This window comes from Trematomus bernacchii, unplaced genomic scaffold, assembly GCF_902827165.1.
Source record: "Trematomus bernacchii unplaced genomic scaffold, fTreBer1.1, whole genome shotgun sequence".
NCBI lineage: Eukaryota > Metazoa > Chordata > Actinopteri > Perciformes > Nototheniidae > Trematomus > Trematomus bernacchii.
This window is the reverse complement of record NW_022987605.1, coordinates 1-20,228: the sequence shown is the minus strand read 5'-3', so window position 1 is coordinate 20,228 and position 20,228 is coordinate 1. Positions and strand designations below refer to the sequence as shown.

General features: G+C 40.3%; 1 protein-coding gene and 25 non-coding genes across 27 annotated transcripts; 14 read left to right on the top strand and 12 right to left on the bottom strand.

Moving 5' to 3' along the window:
* Window positions 1–283: 283 nt before the first annotated feature.
* On the bottom strand, window positions 284–5,222 carry LOC117482705. Of its 2 annotated transcripts, XM_034130916.1 has the most exons (7): window positions 5,149–5,222; window positions 4,775–4,844; window positions 4,402–4,474; window positions 2,895–3,124; window positions 2,401–2,568; window positions 2,066–2,161; window positions 284–1,258 (listed from the first exon to the last, which is right to left on the bottom strand). In XM_034130916.1, the coding sequence occupies exons 4-7, from the start codon at window positions 3,021–3,023 to the stop codon at window positions 944–946; spliced, it is 708 nt and encodes a 235-aa protein (XP_033986807.1). In that variant the 5' UTR covers window positions 3,024–3,124; window positions 4,402–4,474; window positions 4,775–4,844; window positions 5,149–5,222; the 3' UTR covers window positions 284–943. The 2 variants fall into 2 exon arrangements, with proteins under 2 accessions (XP_033986807.1, XP_033986808.1); XM_034130917.1 differs by lacking the exon at window positions 5,149–5,222 and having other exon boundaries at window positions 4,775–4,894.
* Window positions 5,223–7,153: 1,931 nt separating this feature from the next.
* On the bottom strand, window positions 7,154–7,227 carry trnat-agu. The gene has a single exon. It is a non-coding gene; the product is annotated as a tRNA-Thr (tRNA).
* Window positions 7,228–7,406: 179 nt separating this feature from the next.
* On the top strand, window positions 7,407–7,489 carry trnal-cag. Its single transcript has one exon. It is a non-coding gene; the product is annotated as a tRNA-Leu (tRNA).
* A 937-nt stretch (window positions 7,490–8,426) lies between these two features.
* trnat-agu lies at window positions 8,427–8,500 on the bottom strand. The gene has a single exon. It is a non-coding gene; the product is annotated as a tRNA-Thr (tRNA).
* Window positions 8,501–8,679: 179 nt separating this feature from the next.
* Window positions 8,680–8,762, top strand: trnal-cag. The gene has a single exon. It is a non-coding gene; the product is annotated as a tRNA-Leu (tRNA).
* Window positions 8,763–9,697: 935 nt separating this feature from the next.
* On the bottom strand, window positions 9,698–9,771 carry trnat-agu. The gene has a single exon. It is a non-coding gene; the product is annotated as a tRNA-Thr (tRNA).
* Window positions 9,772–9,950: 179 nt separating this feature from the next.
* On the top strand, window positions 9,951–10,033 carry trnal-cag. Its single transcript has one exon. It is a non-coding gene; the product is annotated as a tRNA-Leu (tRNA).
* A 936-nt stretch (window positions 10,034–10,969) lies between these two features.
* trnat-agu lies at window positions 10,970–11,043 on the bottom strand. The gene has a single exon. It is a non-coding gene; the product is annotated as a tRNA-Thr (tRNA).
* Window positions 11,044–11,222: 179 nt separating this feature from the next.
* trnal-cag lies at window positions 11,223–11,305 on the top strand. The gene has a single exon. It is a non-coding gene; the product is annotated as a tRNA-Leu (tRNA).
* A 930-nt stretch (window positions 11,306–12,235) lies between these two features.
* On the bottom strand, window positions 12,236–12,309 carry trnat-agu. The gene has a single exon. It is a non-coding gene; the product is annotated as a tRNA-Thr (tRNA).
* Window positions 12,310–12,488: 179 nt separating this feature from the next.
* trnal-cag lies at window positions 12,489–12,571 on the top strand. The gene has a single exon. It is a non-coding gene; the product is annotated as a tRNA-Leu (tRNA).
* A 930-nt stretch (window positions 12,572–13,501) lies between these two features.
* Window positions 13,502–13,575, bottom strand: trnat-agu. Its single transcript has one exon. It is a non-coding gene; the product is annotated as a tRNA-Thr (tRNA).
* A 179-nt stretch (window positions 13,576–13,754) lies between these two features.
* On the top strand, window positions 13,755–13,837 carry trnal-cag. The gene has a single exon. It is a non-coding gene; the product is annotated as a tRNA-Leu (tRNA).
* Window positions 13,838–14,767: 930 nt separating this feature from the next.
* On the bottom strand, window positions 14,768–14,841 carry trnat-agu. Its single transcript has one exon. It is a non-coding gene; the product is annotated as a tRNA-Thr (tRNA).
* Window positions 14,842–15,020: 179 nt separating this feature from the next.
* Window positions 15,021–15,103, top strand: trnal-cag. Its single transcript has one exon. It is a non-coding gene; the product is annotated as a tRNA-Leu (tRNA).
* A 579-nt stretch (window positions 15,104–15,682) lies between these two features.
* trnam-cau lies at window positions 15,683–15,754 on the top strand. Its single transcript has one exon. It is a non-coding gene; the product is annotated as a tRNA-Met (tRNA).
* Window positions 15,755–16,031: 277 nt separating this feature from the next.
* On the bottom strand, window positions 16,032–16,105 carry trnat-agu. The gene has a single exon. It is a non-coding gene; the product is annotated as a tRNA-Thr (tRNA).
* A 179-nt stretch (window positions 16,106–16,284) lies between these two features.
* Window positions 16,285–16,367, top strand: trnal-cag. Its single transcript has one exon. It is a non-coding gene; the product is annotated as a tRNA-Leu (tRNA).
* A 936-nt stretch (window positions 16,368–17,303) lies between these two features.
* trnat-agu lies at window positions 17,304–17,377 on the bottom strand. Its single transcript has one exon. It is a non-coding gene; the product is annotated as a tRNA-Thr (tRNA).
* Window positions 17,378–17,556: 179 nt separating this feature from the next.
* trnal-cag lies at window positions 17,557–17,639 on the top strand. The gene has a single exon. It is a non-coding gene; the product is annotated as a tRNA-Leu (tRNA).
* A 581-nt stretch (window positions 17,640–18,220) lies between these two features.
* On the top strand, window positions 18,221–18,292 carry trnam-cau. The gene has a single exon. It is a non-coding gene; the product is annotated as a tRNA-Met (tRNA).
* A 277-nt stretch (window positions 18,293–18,569) lies between these two features.
* trnat-agu lies at window positions 18,570–18,643 on the bottom strand. Its single transcript has one exon. It is a non-coding gene; the product is annotated as a tRNA-Thr (tRNA).
* Window positions 18,644–18,822: 179 nt separating this feature from the next.
* trnal-cag lies at window positions 18,823–18,905 on the top strand. The gene has a single exon. It is a non-coding gene; the product is annotated as a tRNA-Leu (tRNA).
* A 586-nt stretch (window positions 18,906–19,491) lies between these two features.
* Window positions 19,492–19,563, top strand: trnam-cau. The gene has a single exon. It is a non-coding gene; the product is annotated as a tRNA-Met (tRNA).
* A 277-nt stretch (window positions 19,564–19,840) lies between these two features.
* Window positions 19,841–19,914, bottom strand: trnat-agu. The gene has a single exon. It is a non-coding gene; the product is annotated as a tRNA-Thr (tRNA).
* A 180-nt stretch (window positions 19,915–20,094) lies between these two features.
* trnal-cag lies at window positions 20,095–20,177 on the top strand. Its single transcript has one exon. It is a non-coding gene; the product is annotated as a tRNA-Leu (tRNA).
* Window positions 20,178–20,228: the final 51 nt, after the last annotated feature.

Sequence of the window (20,228 nt, the reverse complement as noted above, 5' to 3'; positions counted from 1 at the left end):
AGTATTTTAAGTTAATGAACTCAAAATTTACAATTTTCAAGAACTTAAATGATTGGATTAAATGCTATATGTACCTATTGATTACAGTCAAATTAAAAATGGCTTATTAAGTCAACTCAAATATATTCAGGTACTGTGACTTAAACATTTGAATTCACCTCTACTAATGGATTAAGTTACCAGAACTTAAAAAAACAAGTACTCAAACAGTCTTTTTTGGGTAAACAGAACTCAATATTTATTATTAATTCAACTTTAATATGTTCAGGTACCGTGACTTAAACATTTGAATGCACCTCTACTAATGGATTAAGTTACCAGAACTTTAAAAAAAAGTACTCAAAGTCTTTTTTTTTGGGTTAACAGACCTCAATATTTATTATTTCAACCAAACCAAACACATTGACTTAGTCAACTCAAAATCACATAACTTAAAACTTAAAAACATTGAGGCAACTGATTGCCTAAATTAAATCGAGTGCGACTAACTTGAACAGCTTTAGTAAATGTCTTATTTTCTAGCCCTCCTATTTAACATGCTGTCCTGTTAACATTTACAAGACAGTAAAATAAGTAATCATAAAAAAAAATAAAAAAAATGCAAAGGCAATTGTACTTCTGGCACATTTTGGTTAAAACCTGAATAGGGCAACATGGCAACAGGGCAACAACTTCAAATCACAATGACAGTCTGAACCCTTTAACTGTAAAACTCTAAAATGTAAATGAATTACATTAACAAGTATCAAATCTTCACCTGGATGAGTTAAAGTGCAGCAACAACAACAAACAAACGCATAAACACACATTCACATTATTAATGCCGGTTTATCAGAAATAGCAACTTTTTTAAGGCATTTTTTTTTTTAGAAGGAAATCACTTTGAAGTAGAGGGAAAATGCCTTAAAATGCCGCACTCCACACCTGTTTTTCAGATGGATTTCTACACATGCATCATCAAGTCATTCTTGAGGGTCTGCAACTTGGGCGACAATTTACGATCTTCCAGACCAAGTAAAATCTTCTGAGTGAACTCGAAAGTGTTTGTCAGTCCTTTGGGATAGCTGAGGTGTAGTGCATAAATTAGTCCAAACATTACCAGGAATGCATCTGCAAGTCTGGGGAGGCTGACCACAATGTCATTTTCGATGACGACAGAGATGGTCACAGGCTGATATTGCACTTGACTTGTGCCATTGTCACTGATGACAGTAAGGAGGGCCACTGCAACACCTCCAAGCTCTGGTTCGGACTCTTCCTAAATTAATGAAAGAGAGATAATAATCACAAACTGGGTGTTGGTCATGCATTACATTACATTACATTACATGTTACTTGTTATATGTCAGATTCCTCCGCGTACCACCAGTGGTACAGGTTGAGAACCACTGGCTTAAGGGATTAGACTGTTTTAATTTCTTAAACAAATGGCCGGAACCAGATACTAAAGCTGCATTACATTACATTACATGTTACTTGTTAGACGCTTTTATCCAAAGCGACTTACATACTCAATACTGTGGGCAATCCCCACAGGAGCAATTTGGGGTGAAGTGTCTTGCCCAGGGACACAACGACATGCTGACTGCAGTGGGGTTTGAACCTGTGCTCCCTTGATCCGAACACCAATGCTCTATCCACTGCGCCACAGGCAAATCTTGATTTTCTGTGTGGCAATATCTTTTGACTGCAACTCTTGGAGATATGTTTTCTAAGTTGTTCATATTTTAGTTAGAACTATGTTTTAGAGAGTTGTTTTGTCAACAGACTACACATTTAAAGGTGAAAAACAGGTGATAATCAGACGAGCGACCAGTGAACCCAAGTGCCAGGAGATAAAACATATCCAATAAATGTTTTACTTAACTTCAGTATCGCTTCAAACTAAAAAACAGATTCAGTTCATTTGTATTTGGGTGAAGGAAAACAGACCAAAACCTCTGCAAATCACACAAACTATATGGATGGATAGACAGAACCAGGATAAGTGCCAACAAATATTTGTATTTTAATGAACTCTTCACTTAATATAGAGTGGTACTGTTAATTAATTAAGGAGACTCACTGTGCAGGTTCGGAAAAATCCAGAGGTGTCCTCTTGCAGATACACAGGAAGGGCATGGATAACGGTGGTACGCCTGGTGTTGATGTCATGTAATTCCTATAACGATAAAAATATAAGCGTACAAACTGTTGACTGTGAAGTTTACTGAACAAACCTGTCAATCCAACAATCCAATCAGAACATATATCCACAGATAACCTGTTCACATCTTTAATGCAATCAGACCAATAGCAAAAACAAAGTGGGCTAATTGTAAAATTCAAAAGATATTTTTTTAATCTGTCGACTATCAACGTTAGATGTTCAACCTTTGAATTGTAAAATAATCTCTTTACCTGTTCAGCGTGGATTTTGAAAATTTCAGCCAAAGCCTCAGCTGTCTTCCCAGTTTTGGACGCCTTCTGTCTAAATATGACCATCAGTCGAGGAAGATGGCGGTCAAAAGCAGCGTAGAACGTGTTCGGCAGATTCTGGTTGGTAATCCGTTGGAACTCTGCATACACCTATTTAAAAAACAGAGCAGTAGGACAATACAGCAATGTCAATTAGTCAGTTCAAAATAAATCAAACTAGGTTAAAGTGGTATCCTCCTTACAAATGTAATAGATCCTCCAAGTTTGACCAGTCAGTTCCTTCCCTGTGGCAAGAACGAGAACTTCAGCTGGACTGTTCTTTTCCTTGCATTACATTACACCACAGGGAAGGAGCTGGAACTTTGAAGATCTATTACACTCCTATATACAGCAAATAGCCACTATAAGAGTCACAGAATGTGCCATATGTTATCAATAAAGAAGAAAACAGGAAAAAGAGAGCTAATCCATATTACCTCAGACTCCATTTTGAGAGCAGGCCAGAGGTCCATGAGCTCGTTCACTGGCGGGCACGTCCTCACTATGGTCTGTCGCCGCAGTGCAAATGTGGTCTGCATCATCTTTTTAATGAGGGGTAGGTCCATCTCAGTCTTCCTCAACAATTGTCTGCCTGAAGTGCTCAAGACTTGAGGGATCCTCTCCTTGGGGAAGGTTGGGTAGAAAGTTGACTTTGGCTGGCTTGGGTCTTTTAATGTTGGATAAATAAAAAATATTCACAGTTAATACATTTAGTTTATTATTTATCGAGTATGATAGATTATTTCTTTCTTTCAGAAAGAGAGAGAGAGAGAGAGAAAGAGAGAGAGAGAGAGAGAGAGAGAGAGAGAGAGAGAGAGAGAGAGAGAGAGAGAGAGGTTTGTCTCCTTCAGACTAAAGCTGAACAAATCCTATATTTAAAATGTAATGTAAGCTACTGCCTAATAACTTCTTAAACATCCATTGAGATATTGTTAGTATGGTAAATGAATTCATGGACAAGAAATGGACAAGCGTTCACTACCGAGCCTGTTTATAACCAGGGATGCAAACTCATCAGGTATGAAAAAGGTGACAAGGATCCGAGCCCCCCGAATATCGGCTTTAAAATGAGGAATAACAGATGATTTTAGCAGTCAGAACAACTAAAGCAGTTAATAACAGAAACGCCAAAGAGTCACATCTAATAGAAATATATAAAAGCATTTACTTTAATTGTGTAGCAGTCAGTTAACTAAGTCCATAAACTCAACAAGTACTATACTTACAATTTTGAGATACTTGTACTTTACTTAAGTATGTAAATGTTTTGCTACTGTGTACTTCTACTCCACTACATGTATTGAATGCCTTTAGTTACTTCACAGATGTGGATGAATGATGTGAAATATAATCAAGTGTTAAATCAGACTTTAGTTCCACCTGGAGTAAATCCACAAGCTACCCTGCAGTATACAAAGTCATTCAAACTAGCTGCACCTTTACCAGCTTTGAGAACACTTTAATGATCAATCATTATAAAACATATCATATATATTATTCTGAAATGGACCAATCTGCACAATGACTACTTTTACTGTCGCTACTTTAACTATATTTTGATGATAATACTTTTCTACTTTCACTTGAGGAACATTTTGAATGCAGGACTTTTACTGTAACAGAGTATTCCTACACTCTGGTACTTCTACTTTTACTCAAGCTGCTGAAGTTAGACCCTCATCGGGGAGCAGCAGAGTTCGGCCGACAGGCAGGAAGACTCGAGCACACAGCTCGTGCCCATTATAATATATACAAAAATAACACCATGCTCGCAGCCGCAGATTACTCCCCCCCCCCCCCCATACCCCAAAAATATTTGTATTGCAGATCTACATGAACAACACAAACTACCTATTTTGGATTCAAAACGGCGAATTTCGCCGAAAGGTGACAAGTTTGCATCCCTCGTTCCCTCGTACATCATTATATTCACTTTAACATTACCTTTCTCTGCTCTGCCCCATGTGTGTGTGTGTGTGGCCTCGCGCTCGTTGAACCCGTATACAGAGGTTGAAACCTGGGTGAAGAAGAGTGTTAAACGTTAGCAGCGGCTCTCGTAATTCAGCAGCGAGGAAGGGAACACAAACACACACAACCCTCCGCGCCTCGTGGTTTACAGTGTGGTTTATCCCCTTCAGACTAAAGCTGAACAAATCCTATATTTAAAATGTAATGTAAGCTACTGCTTAATACATTCTTAAACATCCATTGGGGAAATGTTAGTATGGTAAATGATGAATTAATGGACAACAAATGGACAAGCGTTCACTACCGAGCCTGTTTATAACTGACATCGTTATATTCAATTTAACATTACCTGTCTCTGCTCTGCTCCGTCCCGTGTGTGTGGCCTCACGCTCGTTGAAACCGTATAAAGAGGTTGAAACCTGGGTGAAGGAGAGTGTTAAACTTTAGCAGCGGGTCTCTTAATTCAGCGGCAGCGAGGAGAGCACGGAGGAAGCACACAACCCTCCGCGCCTCGTGGTTTACAGTGGATGAAAACGTTAGCTTGCTAACTGTTAGCAAACAGCTAAATGTTAGCAAAAAGTTTCGGTTTGAGGAGGTGTTAAATAGTGACTTTCAGTCCAATGCGTTCGGGGTTGCTCGTAGTAAATGGTTGGGGATATTATGACACACATTTGAGTATAAATTGATTAAACTAACATTGAAGGCTTTTATTAGGAAACCTACCTGTTCTGTTAGTGTTTCAACAGCTGCCGTCACTACGAGCATCCACAACCACAATGCATTTGGCTGAACTTTTTGAATACATAATTAGCTTAGGGGCAATGACATTTTTCATCATGTTTTAACGAACATTTCAACGTACAACAAAAAGTGATGTTGTGTTTTACACTTTTGTATTTATGTTTATAGTTTGCTTTGATATTTGCTTAATTTATTAGATTATTATTATGGGGGCAGTACTGGTGCTTGAAATTCAAATATTTACTAAATAGTCAATTCTGATAACATTTTTTTGGTTTAAATAATTTGACAAACACATGTATGTGAAAAAGAAAAGATGTATTTATGTTCAATACAATACAATGAATATTTAGGTATTACACGTAGGTTTTCCTCAGGCATCCTGAAGTTCTCCACCCACTGAGTGTGTGAAAGATGGAACAATCACATTCCACCACTCGGAAGCTCGGTCGGTAACTTCTGAAATACACAAACAAAAGCATACATATTTTAATACGTAAAAGTGGTAGCTACAATTAATTAAATACTTGAAATACTTTGGTCGTATAGGGAGAGTGAGCCTAAACACATTGCTAGTTAGCGAACGTTAGCTTACCAAGTAGCATTGTAGTTAGTAGTGATTCGAGTCGTCCTGTAGTCTCTGCGGCGTAGGAGGACTGCCCGAACTCTCGCGTCAGCTTCTTCTATACCTCGTCTTGCTATACGTCGCCTCTTTCGAAACAACTCTTGTCTATTTCTTGTGATAATAAACCACACAGCAAAAAACAAGCAAACGATTGCTTTCACATCTCCATTGTTGTGTCGCATTGAAGATGACGTCACGGCAGTTTTAAGCAGCGTCGCTCCGCCTACACTGTTACTATAGATACTGACCCGGTTCCTAAACTGTAATGGAAACGCGCCACAAAGTGAGCTGGTCCTAACGAGGCCGGGCGCGGCCAAAGGAGGCCGAGCGGGGCCGAGCGAGGCTGTGTAGTGGAAACGCGGCATAGGCGCTGCGTTCAGGTCGCAGCCTCCTCTGGAGGCGTGGGTTCGAATCCCACTTCTGACAAATGGTGTTTTTCACTGTAACATTCAGTGAGACATGATCTTGGGAAAGAAATGTAAGCATATTGTTACAAGACAGCCCATGACCAAATCCAGTGTTGCAAGAGCTGTATTGGTTAAATGCTAAATGCTAAATGCTGCTGCTGACCTGGTTACTACAAAAAAAAGACACAGAAAAACCTACAAGGATCTACAAGGTGACTCTAAATAGACGGAGAAAAACAAGTATATGCGGACTTAGTTTTTATTTAGCCCAAACCAGTTCATTTTTTTTCACCTCTATTCTGCCCGGCAACAGTCGAAAAATAGTCATATCGAGTAAAGCAACACAACACAAGTAACCTGGGTTTGGAACAGTAACATAATATTGTTAATATTGTGAAAAAAAGTCATCTTTTTCAATGATTACAGTTTTTTTTCAGTTGCTAACACACTAAAATGACACGTACAGCACATGGTTAAAACACACCTGTTAGCTATCCTGGTTCCAAAATCCAACATGTAAGCTGCTGAAATGTCGGTTCTCCCAGGTTCCAAATGTTCAAACAATCCGTCATCCACATTTTTGACAGCGTTGGATTCAAAGAGGTGAGCAGAATGGCGCAGCGGAAGCGTGCTGGGCCCATAACCCAGAGGTCGATGGATCGAAACCATCCTCTGCTAATTGTAAAAGCTTTGGGTCAGTAGGGTCCTTGTCCTTTCCATCCTTATTCAGAAGGAAACACGTTCACAAGACTAAGCATCCATTATCGAAAATGTTAAATTGCTTAACTCTTTAGTGCCAAAGTGGACACTATATTGTGTCGCAAGAAGCTTTTGCAAACATTGTTGCAATACCGAGGCTTGACAACTTTTTGGTTTCAATTAACTCCTTTGGGTATCTGGAACCTTTATGACTTATTCAAGTAGGCCAAAGAGAGAGCATGTCTGTGCTACAATAAGGCACTGCTGGGATTTGAACCCAGGATCTCCTGTTTACTAGACAGGCACTTTAACCAACTAAGCCACAGCACCCTCTTAAATAGTTCTTCTTTTGAATCAAAGTAGGGGATATTCCAGTTTGCTTTACCTGTGGAAGGAGGTAAAACAACCCGGGGAAGTGCGAGGGGCTGTTCATTAATGGGTCAGTTAATTAATGAACATTTCTGAGTTTTATTTTTCAGGCAAAATGTACTGTAGAATTGTCTTTTTCAGTCAGGATGGCCGAGCGGTCTAAGGCGCTGCGTTCAGGTCGCAGTCTCCTCTGGAGGCGTGGGTTCGAATCCCACTTCTGACAAATGGTGTTTTTCACTGTAACATTCAGTGAGACATGATCTTGGGAAAGAAATGTAAGCATATTGTTACAAGACAGCCCATGACCAAATCCAGTGTTGCAAGAGCTGTATTGGTTAAATGCTAAATGCTAAATGCTGCTGCTGACTTGGTTACTACAAAAAAAAGACACAGAAAAACCTACAAGGATCTACAAGGTGACTCTAAATAGACCGAGAAAAACAAGTATATGCGGACTTTGTTTTTATTTAGCCCAAACCAGTTCATTTTTTTTCACCTCTATTCTGCCCGGCAACAGTCGAAAAATAGTCATATCGAGTAAAGCAACACAAAATACAAATAACCTGGGTTTGGAACAGTAACATAATATTGTTAATATTGTGAAAAAAAGTCATCTTTTACAATGATTACAGTTGTTTTCAGTTGCTAACACACTAAAATGACACGTACAGCACATGGTTAAAACACACCTGTTAGCTATCCTGGTTCCAAAATCCAACATGTAAGCTGCTGAAATGTCGGTTCTCCCAGGTTCCAAATGTTCAAACAATCCGTCATCCACATTTTTGACAGCGTTGGATTCAAAGAGGTGAGCAGAGTGGCGCAGCGGAAGCGTGCTGGGCCCATAACCCAGAGGTCGATGGATCGAAACCATCCTCTGCTAATTGTAAAAGCTTTGGGTCAGTAGGGTCCTTGTCCTTTCCATCCTTATTCAGAAGGAAACACGTTCACAAGACTAAGCATCCATTATCGAAAATGTTAAATTGCTTAACTCTTTAGTGCCAAAGTGGACACGAAATTGTGTCGCAAGAAGCTTTTGCAAACATTGTTGCAATACCGAGGCTTGACAACTTTTTGGTTTCAATTAACTCCTTTGGGTATCTGGAACCTTTATGACTTATTCAAGTAGGCCAAAGAGAGAGCATATCTGTGCTACAATAAGGCACTGCTGGGATTTGAACCCAGGATCTCCTGTTTACTAGACAGGCACTTTAACCAACTAAGCCACAGCACCCTCTTAAATAGTTCTTCTTTTGAATCAAAGTAGGGGATATTCCAGTTTGCTTTACCTGTGGAAGGAGGTAAAACAACCCGGGGAAGTGCGAGGGGCTGTTCATTAATGGGTCAGTTAATTAATGAACATTTCTGAGTTTTATTTTTCAGGCAAAATGTACTGGAGAATTGCCTTTTTCAGTCAGGATGGCCGAGCGGTCTAAGGCGCTGCGTTCAGGTCGCAGTCTCCTCTGGAGGCGTGGGTTCGAATCCCACTTCTGACAAATGGTGTTTTTCACTGTAACATTCAGTGAGACATGATCTTGGGAAAGAAATGTAAGCATATTGTTACAAGACAGCCCATGACCAAATCCAGTGTTGCAAGAGCTGTATTGGTTAAATGCTAAATGCTAAATGCTGCTGCTGACTTGGTTACTACAAAAAAAAGACACAGAAAAACCTACAAGGATCTACAAGGTGACTCTAAATAGACCGAGAAAAACAAGTATATGCGGACTTTGTTTTTATTTAGCCCAAACCAGTTCATTTTTTTTCACCTCTATTCTGCCCGGCAACAGTCGAAAAATAGTCATATCGAGTAAAGCAACACAACACAAATAACCTGGGTTTGGAACAGTAACATAATATTGTTAATATTGTGAAAAAAAGTCATCTTTTACAATGATTACAGTTGTTTTCAGTTGCTAACACACTAAAATGACACGTACAGCACATGGTTAAAACACACCTGTTAGCTATCCTGGTTCCAAAATCCAACATGTAAGCTGCTTAAATGTCGGTTCTCCCAGGTTCCAAATGTTCAAACAATCCGTCATCCACATTTTTGACAGCGTTGAATTCAAAGAGGTGAGCAGAGTGGCGCAGCGGAAGCGTGCTGGGCCCATAACCCAGAGGTCGATGGATCGAAACCATCCTCTGCTAATTGTAAAAGCTTTGGGTCAGTAGGGTCCTTGTCCTTTCCATCCTTATTCAGAAGGAAACACGTTCACAAGACTAAGCATCCATTATCGAAAATGTTAAATTGCTTAACTCTTTAGTGCCAAAGTGGACACTATATTGTGTCGCAAGAAGCTTTTGCAAACATTGTTGCAATACCGAGGCTTGACAACTTTTTGGTTTCAATTAACTCCTTAGGGTATCTGGAACCTTTATGACTTATTCAAGTAGGCCAAAGAGAGAGCATATCTGTGCTACAATAAGGCACTGCTGGGATTTGAACCCAGGATCTCCTGTTTACTAGACAGGCACTTTAACCAACTAAGCCACAGCACCCTCTTAAAGAGTTCTTCTTTTGAATCAAAGTAGGGGATATTCCAGTTTGCTTTACCTGTGGAATGAGGTAAAACAACCCGGGGAAGTGCGAGGGGCTGTTCATTAATGGGTCAGTTAATTAATGAACATTTCTGAGTTTTATTTTTCAGGCAAAATGTACTGTAGAATTGTCTTTTTCAGTCAGGATGGCCGAGCGGTCTAAGGCGCTGCGTTCAGGTCGCAGTCTCCTCTGGAGGCGTGGGTTCGAATCCCACTTCTGACAAATGGTGTTTTTCACTGTAACATTCAGTGAGACATGATCTTGGGAAAGAAATGTAAGCATATTGTTACAAGACAGCCCATGACCAAATCCAGTGTTGCAAGAGCTGTATTGGTTAAATGCTAAATGCTAATGCTGCTGCTGACTTGGTTACTACAAAAAAAAGACACAGAAAAACCTACAAGGATCTACAAGGTGACTCTAAATAGAACGAGAAAAACAAGTATATGCGGACTTTGTTTTTATTTAGCCCAAACCAGTTCATTTTTTTTCACCTCTATTCTGCCCGGCAACAGTCGAAAAATAGTCATATCGAGTAAAGCAACACAAAATACAAATAACCTGGGTTTGGAACAGTAACATAATATTGTTAATATTGTGAAAAAAAGTCATCTTTTACAATGATTACAGTTGTTTTCAGTTGCTAACACACTAAAATGACACGTACAGCACATGGTTAAAACACACCTGTTAGCTATCCTGGTTCCAAAATCCAACATGTAAGCTGCTGAAATGTCGGTTCTCCCAGGTTCCAAATGTTCAAACAATCCGTCATCCACATTTTTGACAGCGTTGGATTCAAAGAGGTGAGCAGAGTGGCGCAGCGGAAGCGTGCTGGGCCCATAACCCAGAGGTCGATGGATCGAAACCATCCTCTGCTAATTGTAAAAGCTTTGGGTCAGTAGGGTCCTTGTCCTTTCCATCCTTATTCAGAAGGAAACACGTTCACAAGACTAAGCATCCATTATCGAAAATGTTAAATTGCTTAACTCTTTAGTGCCAAAGTGGACACTATATTGTGTCGCAAGAAGCTTTTGCAAACATTGTTGCAATACCGAGGCTTGACAACTTTTTGGTTTCAATTAACTCCTTTGGGTATCTGGAACCTTTATGACTTATTCAAGTAGGCCAAAGAGAGAGCATGTCTGTGCTACAATAAGGCACTGCTGGGATTTGAACCCAGGATCTCCTGTTTACTAGACAGGCACTTTAACCAACTAAGCTACAGCACCCTCTTAAAGAGTTCTTCTTTTGAATCAAAGTAGGGGATATTCCAGTTTGCTTTACCTGTGGAATGAGGTAAAACAACCCGGGGAAGTGCGAGGGGCTGTTCATTAATGGGTCAGTTAATTAATGAACATTTCTGAGTTTTATTTTTCAGGCAAAATGTACTGTAGCATTGTCTTTTTCAGTCAGGATGGCCGAGCGGTCTAAGGCGCTGCGTTCAGGTCGCAGTCTCCTCTGGAGGCGTGGGTTCGAATCCCACTTCTGACAAATGGTGTTTTTCACTGTAACATTCAGTGAGACATGATCTTGGGAAAGAAATGTAAGCATATTGTTACAAGACAGCCCATGACCAAATCCAGTGTTGCAAGAGCTGTATTGGTTAAATGCTAAATGCTGTTGCTGACTTGGTTACTACAAAAAAAAGACACAGAAAAACCTACGAGGATCTACAAGGTGACTCTAAATAGACCGAGAAAAACAAGTATATGCGGACTTTGTTTTTATTTAGCCCAAACCAGTTCATTTTTTTTCACCTCTATTCTGCCCGGCAACAGTCGAAAAATAGTCATATCGAGTAAAGCAACACAAAATACAAATAACCTGGGTTTGGAACAGTAACATAATATTGTTAATATTGTGAAAAAAAGTCATCTTTTTCAATGATTACAGTTTTTTTCAGTTGCTAACACACTAAAATGACACGTACAGCACATGGTTAAAACACACCTGTTAGCTATCCTGGTTCCAAAATCCAACATGTAAGCTGCTGAAATGTCGGTTCTCCCAGGTTCCAAATGTTCAAACAATCCGTCATCCACATTTTTGACAGCGTTGGATTCAAAGAGGTGAGCAGAGTGGCGCAGCGGAAGCGTGCTGGGCCCATAACCCAGAGGTCGATGGATCGAAACCATCCTCTGCTAATTGTAAAAGCTTTGGGTCAGTAAGGTCCTTGTCCTTTCCATCCTTATTCAGAAGGAAACACGTTCACAAGACTAAGCATCCATTATCGAAAATGTTAAATTGCTTAACTCTTTAGTGCCAAAGTGGACACTATATTGTGTCGCAAGAAGCTTTTGCAAACATTGTTGCAATACCGAGGCTTGACAACTTTTTGGTTTCAATTAACTCCTTTGGGTATCTGGAACCTTTATGACTTATTCAAGTAGGCCAAAGAGAGAGCATATCTGTGCTACAATAAGGCACTGCTGGGATTTGAACCCAGGATCTCCTGTTTACTAGACAGGCACTTTAACCAACTAAGCCACAGCACCCTCTTAAAGAGTTCTTCTTTTGAATCAAAGTAGGGGATATTCCAGTTTGCTTTACCTGTGGAAGGAGGTAAAACAACCCGGGGAAGTGCGAGGGGCTGTTCATTAATGGGTCAGTTAATTAATGAACATTTCTGAGTTTTATTTTTCAGGCAAAATGTACTGTAGCATTGTCTTTTTCAGTCAGGATGGCCGAGCGGTCTAAGGCGCTGCGTTCAGGTCGCAGTCTCCTCTGGAGGCGTGGGTTCGAATCCCACTTCTGACAAATGGTGTTTTTCACTGTAACATTCAGTGAGACATGATCTTGGGAAAGAAATGTAAGCATATTGTTACAAGACAGCCCATGACCAAATCCAGTGTTGCAAGAGCTGTATTGGTTAAATGCTAAATGCTGCTGCTGACTTGGTTACTACAAAAAAAAGACACAGAAAAACCTACAAGGATCTACAAGGTGACTCTAAATAGACCGAGAAAAACAAGTATATGCGGACTTTGTTTTTATTTAGCCCAAACCAGTTCATTTTTTTTCACCTCTATTCTGCCCGGCAACAGTCGAAAAATAGTCATATCGAGTAAAGCAACACAAAATACAAATAACCTGGGTTTGGAACAGTAACATAATATTGTTAATATTGTGAAAAAAAGTCATCTTTTTCAATGATTACAGTTTTTTTCAGTTGCTAACACACTAAAATGATACGTACAGCACATGGTTAAAACACACCTGTTAGCTATCCTGGTTCCAAAATCCAACATGTAAGCTGCTGAAATGTCGGTTCTCCCAGGTTCCAAATGTTCAAACAATCCGTCATCCACATTTTTGACAGCGTTGGATTCAAAGAGGTGAGCAGAGTGGCGCAGCGGAAGTGTGCTGGGCCCATAACCCAGAGGTCGATGGATCGAAACCATCCTCTGCTAATTGTAAAAGCTTTGGGTCAGTAGGGTCCTTGTCCTTTCCATCCTTATTCAGAAGGAAACACGTTCACAAGACTAAGCATCCATTATCGAAAATGTTAAATTGCTTAACTCTTTAGTGCCAAAGTGGACACTATATTGTGTCGCAAGAAGCTTTTGCAAACATTGTTGCAATACCGAGGCTTGACAACTTTTTGGTTTCAATTAACTCCTTTGGGTATCTGGAACCTTTATGACTTATTCAAGTAGGCCAAAGAGAGAGCATATCTGTGCTACAATAAGGCACTGCTGGGATTTGAACCCAGGATCTCCTGTTTACTAGACAGGCACTTTAACCAACTAAGCCACAGCACCCTCTTAAAGAGTTCTTCTTTTGAATCAAAGTAGGGGATATTCCAGTTTGCTTTACCTGTGGAAGGAGGTAAAACAACCCGGGGAAGTGCGAGGGGCTGTTCATTAATGGGTCAGTTCATTAATGAACATTTCTGAGTTTTATTTTTCAGGCAAAATGTACTGTAGAATTGTCTTTTTCAGTCAGGATGGCCGAGCGGTCTAAGGCGCTGCGTTCAGGTCGCAGTCTCCTCTGGAGGCGTGGGTTCGAATCCCACTTCTGACAAATGGTGTTTTTCACTGTAACATTCAGTGAGACATGATCTTGGGAAAGAAATGTAAGCATATTGTTACAAGACAGCCCATGACCAAATCCAGTGTTGCAAGAGCTGTATTGGTTAAATGCTAAATGCTGCTGCTGACTTGGTTACTACAAAAAAAAGACACAGAAAAACCTACAAGGATCTACAAGGTGACTCTAAATAGACCGAGAAAAACAAGTATATGCGGACTTTGTTTTTATTTAGCCCAAACCAGTTCATTTTTTTTCACCTCTATTCTGCCCGGCAACAGTCGAAAAATAGTCATATCGAGTAAAGCAACACAAAATACAAATAACCTGGGTTTGGAACAGTAACATAATATTGTTAATATTGTGAAAAAAAGTCATCTTTTACAATGATTACAGTTGTTTTCAGTTGCTAACACACTAAAATGACACGTACAGCACATGGTTAAAACACACCTGTTAGCTATCCTGGTTCCAAAATCCAACATGTAAGCTGCTGAAATGTCGGTTCTCCCAGGTTCCAAATGTTCAAACAATCCGTCATCCACATTTTTGACAGCGTTGAATTTAAAGAGGTGAGCAGAGTGGCGCAGCGGAAGCGTGCTGGGCCCATAACCCAGAGGTCGATGGATCGAAACCATCCTCTGCTAATTGTAAAAGCTTTGGGTCAGTAGGGTCCTTGTCCTTTCCATCCTTATTCAGAAGGAAACACGTTCACAAGACTAAGCATCCATTATCGAAAATGTTAAATTGCTTAACTCTTTAGTGCCAAAGTGGACACTATATTGTGTCGCAAGAAGCTTTTGCAAACATTGTTGCAATACCGAGGCTTGACAACTTTTTGGTTTCAATTAACTCCTTTGGGTATCTGGAACCTTTATGACTTATTCAAGTAGGCCAAAGAGAGAGCATATCTGTGCTACAATAAGGCACTGCTGGGATTTGAACCCAGGATCTCCTGTTTACTAGACAGGCACTTTAACCAACTAAGCCACAGCACCCTCTTAAAGAGTTCTTCTTTTGAATCAAAGTAGGGGATATTCCAGTTTGCTTTACCTGTGGAATGAGGTAAAACAACCCGGGGAAGTGCGAGGGGCTGTTCATTAATGGGTCAGTTAATTAATGAACATTTCTGAGTTTTATTTTTCAGGCAAAATGTACTGTAGCATTGTCTTTTTCAGTCAGGATGGCCGAGCGGTCTAAGGCGCTGCGTTCAGGTCGCAGTCTCCTCTGGAGGCGTGGGTTCGAATCCCACTTCTGACAAATGGTGTTTTTCACTGTAACATTCAGTGAGACATGATCTTGGGAAAGAAATGTAAGCATATTGTTACAAGACAGCCCATGACCAAATCCAGTGTTGCAAGAGCTGTATTGGTTAAATGCTAAATGCTGCTGCTGACTTGGTTACTACAAAAAAAAGACACAGAAAAACCTACAAGGATCTACAAGGTGACTCTAAATAGACCGAGAAAAACAAGTATATGCGGACTTTGTTTTTATTTAGCCCAAACCAGTTCATTTTTTTTCACCTCTATTCTGCCCGGCAACAGTCGAAAAATAGTCATATCGAGTAAAGCAACACAACACAAATAACCTGGGTTTGGAACAGTAACATAATATTGTTAATATTGTGAAAAAAAGTCATCTTTTACAATGATTACAGTTTTTTTCAGTTGCTAACACACTAAAATGACACGTACAGCACATGGTTAAAACACACCTGTTAGCTATCCTGGTTCCAAAATCCAACATGTAAGCTGCTGAAATGTCGGTTCTCCCAGGTTCCAAATGTTCAAACAATCCGTCATCCACATTTTTGACAGCGTTGAATTTAAAGAGGTGAGCAGAGTGGCGCAGCGGAAGCGTGCTGGGCCCATAACCCAGAGGTCGATGGATCGAAACCATCCTCTGCTAATTGTAAAAGCTTTGGGTCAGTAGGGTCCTTGTCCTTTCCATCCTTATTCAGAAGGAAACACGTTCACAAGACTAAGCATCCATTATCGAAAATGTTAAATTGCTTAACTCTTTAGTGCCAAAGTGGACACGAAATTGTGTCGCAAGAAGCTTTTGCAAACATTGTTGCAATACCGAGGCTTGACAACTTTTTGGTTTCAATTAACTCCTTTGGGTATCTGGAACCTTTATGACTTATTCAAGTAGGCCAAAGAGAGAGCATGTCTGTGCTACAATAAGGCACTGCTGGGATTTGAACCCAGGATCTCCTGTTTACTAGACAGGCACTTTAACCAACTAAGCCACAGCACCCTCTTAAAGAGTTCTTCTTTTGAATCAAAGTAGGGGATATTCCAGTTTGCTTTACCTGTGGAATGAGGTAAAACAACCCGGGGAAGTGCGAGGGGCTGTTCATTAATGGGTCAGTTAATTAATGAACATTTCTGAGTTTTATTTTTCAGGCAAAATGTACTGTAGAATTGTCTTTTTCAGTCAGGATGGCCGAGCGGTCTAAGGCGCTGCGTTCAGGTCGCAGTCTCCTCTGGAGGCGTGGGTTCGAATCCCACTTCTGACAAATGGTGTTTTTCACTGTAACATTCAGTGAGACATGATCTTGGGAAAGAAATGTAAGCATATTGTTACAAGACAGCCCATGACCAAATCCAGTGTTGCAAGAGCTGTATTGGTTAAATGCTAAATGCTAATGCTGCTGCTGACTTGGTTACTACAAAAAAAAGACACAGAAAAACCTACAAGGATCGACAAGGTGACTCTAAATAGACCGAGAAAAACAAGTACATGCGGACTTTGTTTTTATTTAGCCCAAACCAGTTCATTTTTTTTCACCTCTATTCTGCCCGGCAACAGTCGAAAAATAGTCATATCGAGTAAAGCAACACAAAATACAAATAACCTGGGTTTGGAACAGTAACATAATATTGTTAATATTGTGAAAAAAAGTCATCTTTTACAATGATTACAGTTGTTTTCAGTTGCTAACACACTAAAATGACACGTACAGCACATGGTTAAAACACACCTGTTAGCTATCCTGGTTCCAAAATCCAACATGTAAGCTGCTGAAATGTCGGTTCTCCCAGGTTCCAAATGTTCAAACAATCCGTCATCCACATTTTTGACAGCGTTGGATTCAAAGAGGTGAGCAGAGTGGCGCAGCGGAAGTGTGCTGGGCCCATAACCCAGAGGTCGATGGATCGAAACCATCCTCTGCTAATTGTAAAAGCTTTGGGTCAGTAGGGTCCTTGTCCTTTCCATCCTTATTCAGAAGGAAACACGTTCACAAGACTAAGCATCCATTATCGAAAATGTTAAATTGCTTAACTCTTTAGTGCCAAAGTGGACACTATATTGTGTCGCAAGAAGCTTTTGCAAACATTGTTGCAATACCGAGGCTTGACAACTTTTTGGTTTCAATTAACTCCTTAGGGTATCTGGAACCTTTATGACTTATTCAAGTAGGCCAAAGAGAGAGCATATCTGTGCTACAATAAGGCACTGCTGGGATTTGAACCCAGGATCTCCTGTTTACTAGACAGGCACTTTAACCAACTAAGCCACAGCACCCTCTTAAATAGTTCTTCTTTTGAATCAAAGTAGGGGATATTCCAGTTTGCTTTACCTGTGGAATGAGGTAAAACAACCCGGGGAAGTGCGAGGGGCTGTTCATTAATGGGTCAGTTAATTAATGAACATTTCTGAGTTTTATTTTTCAGGCAAAATGTACTGTAGAATTGTCTTTTTCAGTCAGGATGGCCGAGCGGTCTAAGGCGCTGCGTTCAGGTCGCAGTCTCCTCTGGAGGCGTGGGTTCGAATCCCACTTCTGACAAATGGTGTTTTTCACTGTAACATTCAGTGAGACATGATCTTGGGAAAGAAATGTAAGCATATTGTTACAAGACAGCCCATGACCAAATCCAGTGTTGCAAGAGCTGTATTGGTTAAATGCTAAATGCTGCTGCTGACTTGGTTACTACAAAAAAAAGACACAGAAAAACCTACAAGGATCGACAAGGTGACTCTAAATAGACCGAGAAAAACAAGTATATGCGGACTTTGTTTTTATTTAGCCCAAACCAGTTCATTTTTTTTCACCTCTATTCTGCCCGGCAACAGTCGAAAAATAGTCATATCGAGTAAAGCAACACAAAATACAAATAACCTGGGTTTGGAACAGTAACATAATATTGTTAATATTGTGAAAAAAAGTCATCTTTTTCAATGATTACAGTTTTTTTCAGTTGCTAACACACTAAAATGACACGTACAGCACATGGTTAAAACACACCTGTTAGCTATCCTGGTTCCAAAATCCAACATGTAAGCTGCTGAAATGTCGGTTCTCCCAGGTTCCAAATGTTCAAACAATCCGTCATCCACATTTTTGACAGCGTTGGATTCAAAGAGGTGAGCAGAGTGGCGCAGCGGAAGCGTGCTGGGCCCATAACCCAGAGGTCGATGGATCGAAACCATCCTCTGCTAATTGTAAAAGCTTTGGGTCAGTAGGGTCCTTGTCCTTTCCATCCTTATTCAGAAGGAAACACGTTCACAAGACTAAGCATCCATTATCGAAAATGTTAAATTGCTTAACTCTTTAGTGCCAAAGTGGACACTATATTGTGTCGCAAGAAGCTTTTGCAAACATTGTTGCAATACCGAGGCTTGACAACTTTTTGGTTTCAATTAACTCCTTAGGGTATCTGGAACCTTTATGACTTATTCAAGTAGGCCAAAGAGAGAGCATATCTGTGCTACAATAAGGCACTGCTGGGATTTGAACCCAGGATCTCCTGTTTACTAGACAGGCACTTTAACAAACTAAGCCACAGCACCCTCTTAAATAGTTCTTCTTTTGAATCAAAGTAGGGGATATTCCAGTTTGCTTTACCTGTGGAATGAGGTAAAACAACCCGGGGAAGTGCGAGGGGCTGTTCATTAATGGGTCAGTTAATTAATGAACATTTCTGAGTTTTATTTTTCAGGCAAAATGTACTGTAGAATTGTCTTTTTCAGTCAGGATGGCCGAGCGGTCTAAGGCGCTGCGTTCAGGTCGCAGTCTCCTCTGGAGGCGTGGGTTCGAATCCCACTTCTGACAAATGGTGTTTTTCACTGTAACATTCAGTGAGACATGATCTTGGGAAAGAAATGTAAGCATATTGTTACAAGACAGCCCATGACCAAATCCAGTGTTGCAAGAGCTGTATTGGTTAAATGCTAAATGCTAAATGCTGCTGCTGACTTGGTTACTACAAAAAAAAGACACAGAAAAACCTACAAGGATCTACAAGGTGACTCTAAATAGACCGAGAAAAACAAGTATATGCGGACTTTGTTTTTATTTAGCCCAAACCAGTTCATTTTTTTTCACCTCTATTCTGCCCGGCAACAGTCGAAAAATAGTCATATCGAGTAAAGCAACACAACACAAATAACCTGGGTTTGGAACAGTAACATAATATTGTTAATATTGTGAAAAAAAGTCATCTTTTTCAATGATTACAGTTTTTTTCAGTTGCTAACACACTAAAATGACACGTACAGCACATGGTTAAAACACACCTGTTAGCTATCCTGGTTCCAAAATCCAACATGTAAGCTGCTTAAATGTCGGTTCTCCCAGGTTCCAAATGTTCAAACAATCCGTCATCCACATTTTTGACAGCGTTGGATTCAAAGAGGTGAGCAGAGTGGCGCAGCGGAAGCGTGCTGGGCCCATAACCCAGAGGTCGATGGATCGAAACCATCCTCTGCTAATTGTAAAAGCTTTGGGTCAGTAGGGTCCTTGTCCTTTCCATCCTTATTCAGAAGGAAACACGTTCACAAGACTAAGCATCCATTATCGAAAATGTTAAATTGCTTAACTCTTTAGTGCCAAAGTGGACACTATATTGTGTCGCAAGAAGCTTTTGCAAACATTGTTGCAATACCGAGGCTTGACAACTTTTTGGTTTCAATTAACTCCTTAGGGTATCTGGAACCTTTATGACTTATTCAAGTAGGCCAAAGAGAGCGCATATCTGTGCTACAATAAGGCACTGCTGGGATTTGAACCCATGATCTCCTGTTTACTAGACAGGCGCTTTAACCAACTAAGCCACAGCACCCTCTTAAAGAGTTCTTCTTTTGAATCAAAGTAGGGGATATTCCAGTTTGCTTTACCTGTGGAATGAGGTAAAACAACCCGGGGAAGTGCGAGGGGGCTGTTCATTAATGGGTCAGTTAATTAATGAACATTTCTGAGTTTTATTTTTCAGGCAAAATGTACTGTAGAATTGTCTTTTTCAGTCAGGATGGCCGAGCGGTCTAAGGCGCTGCGTTCAGGTCGCAGTCTCCTCTGGAGGCGTGGGTTCGAATCCCACTTCTGACAAATGGTGTTTTTCACTGTAACATTCAGTGAGACAATGATCTTGGGAGAAGA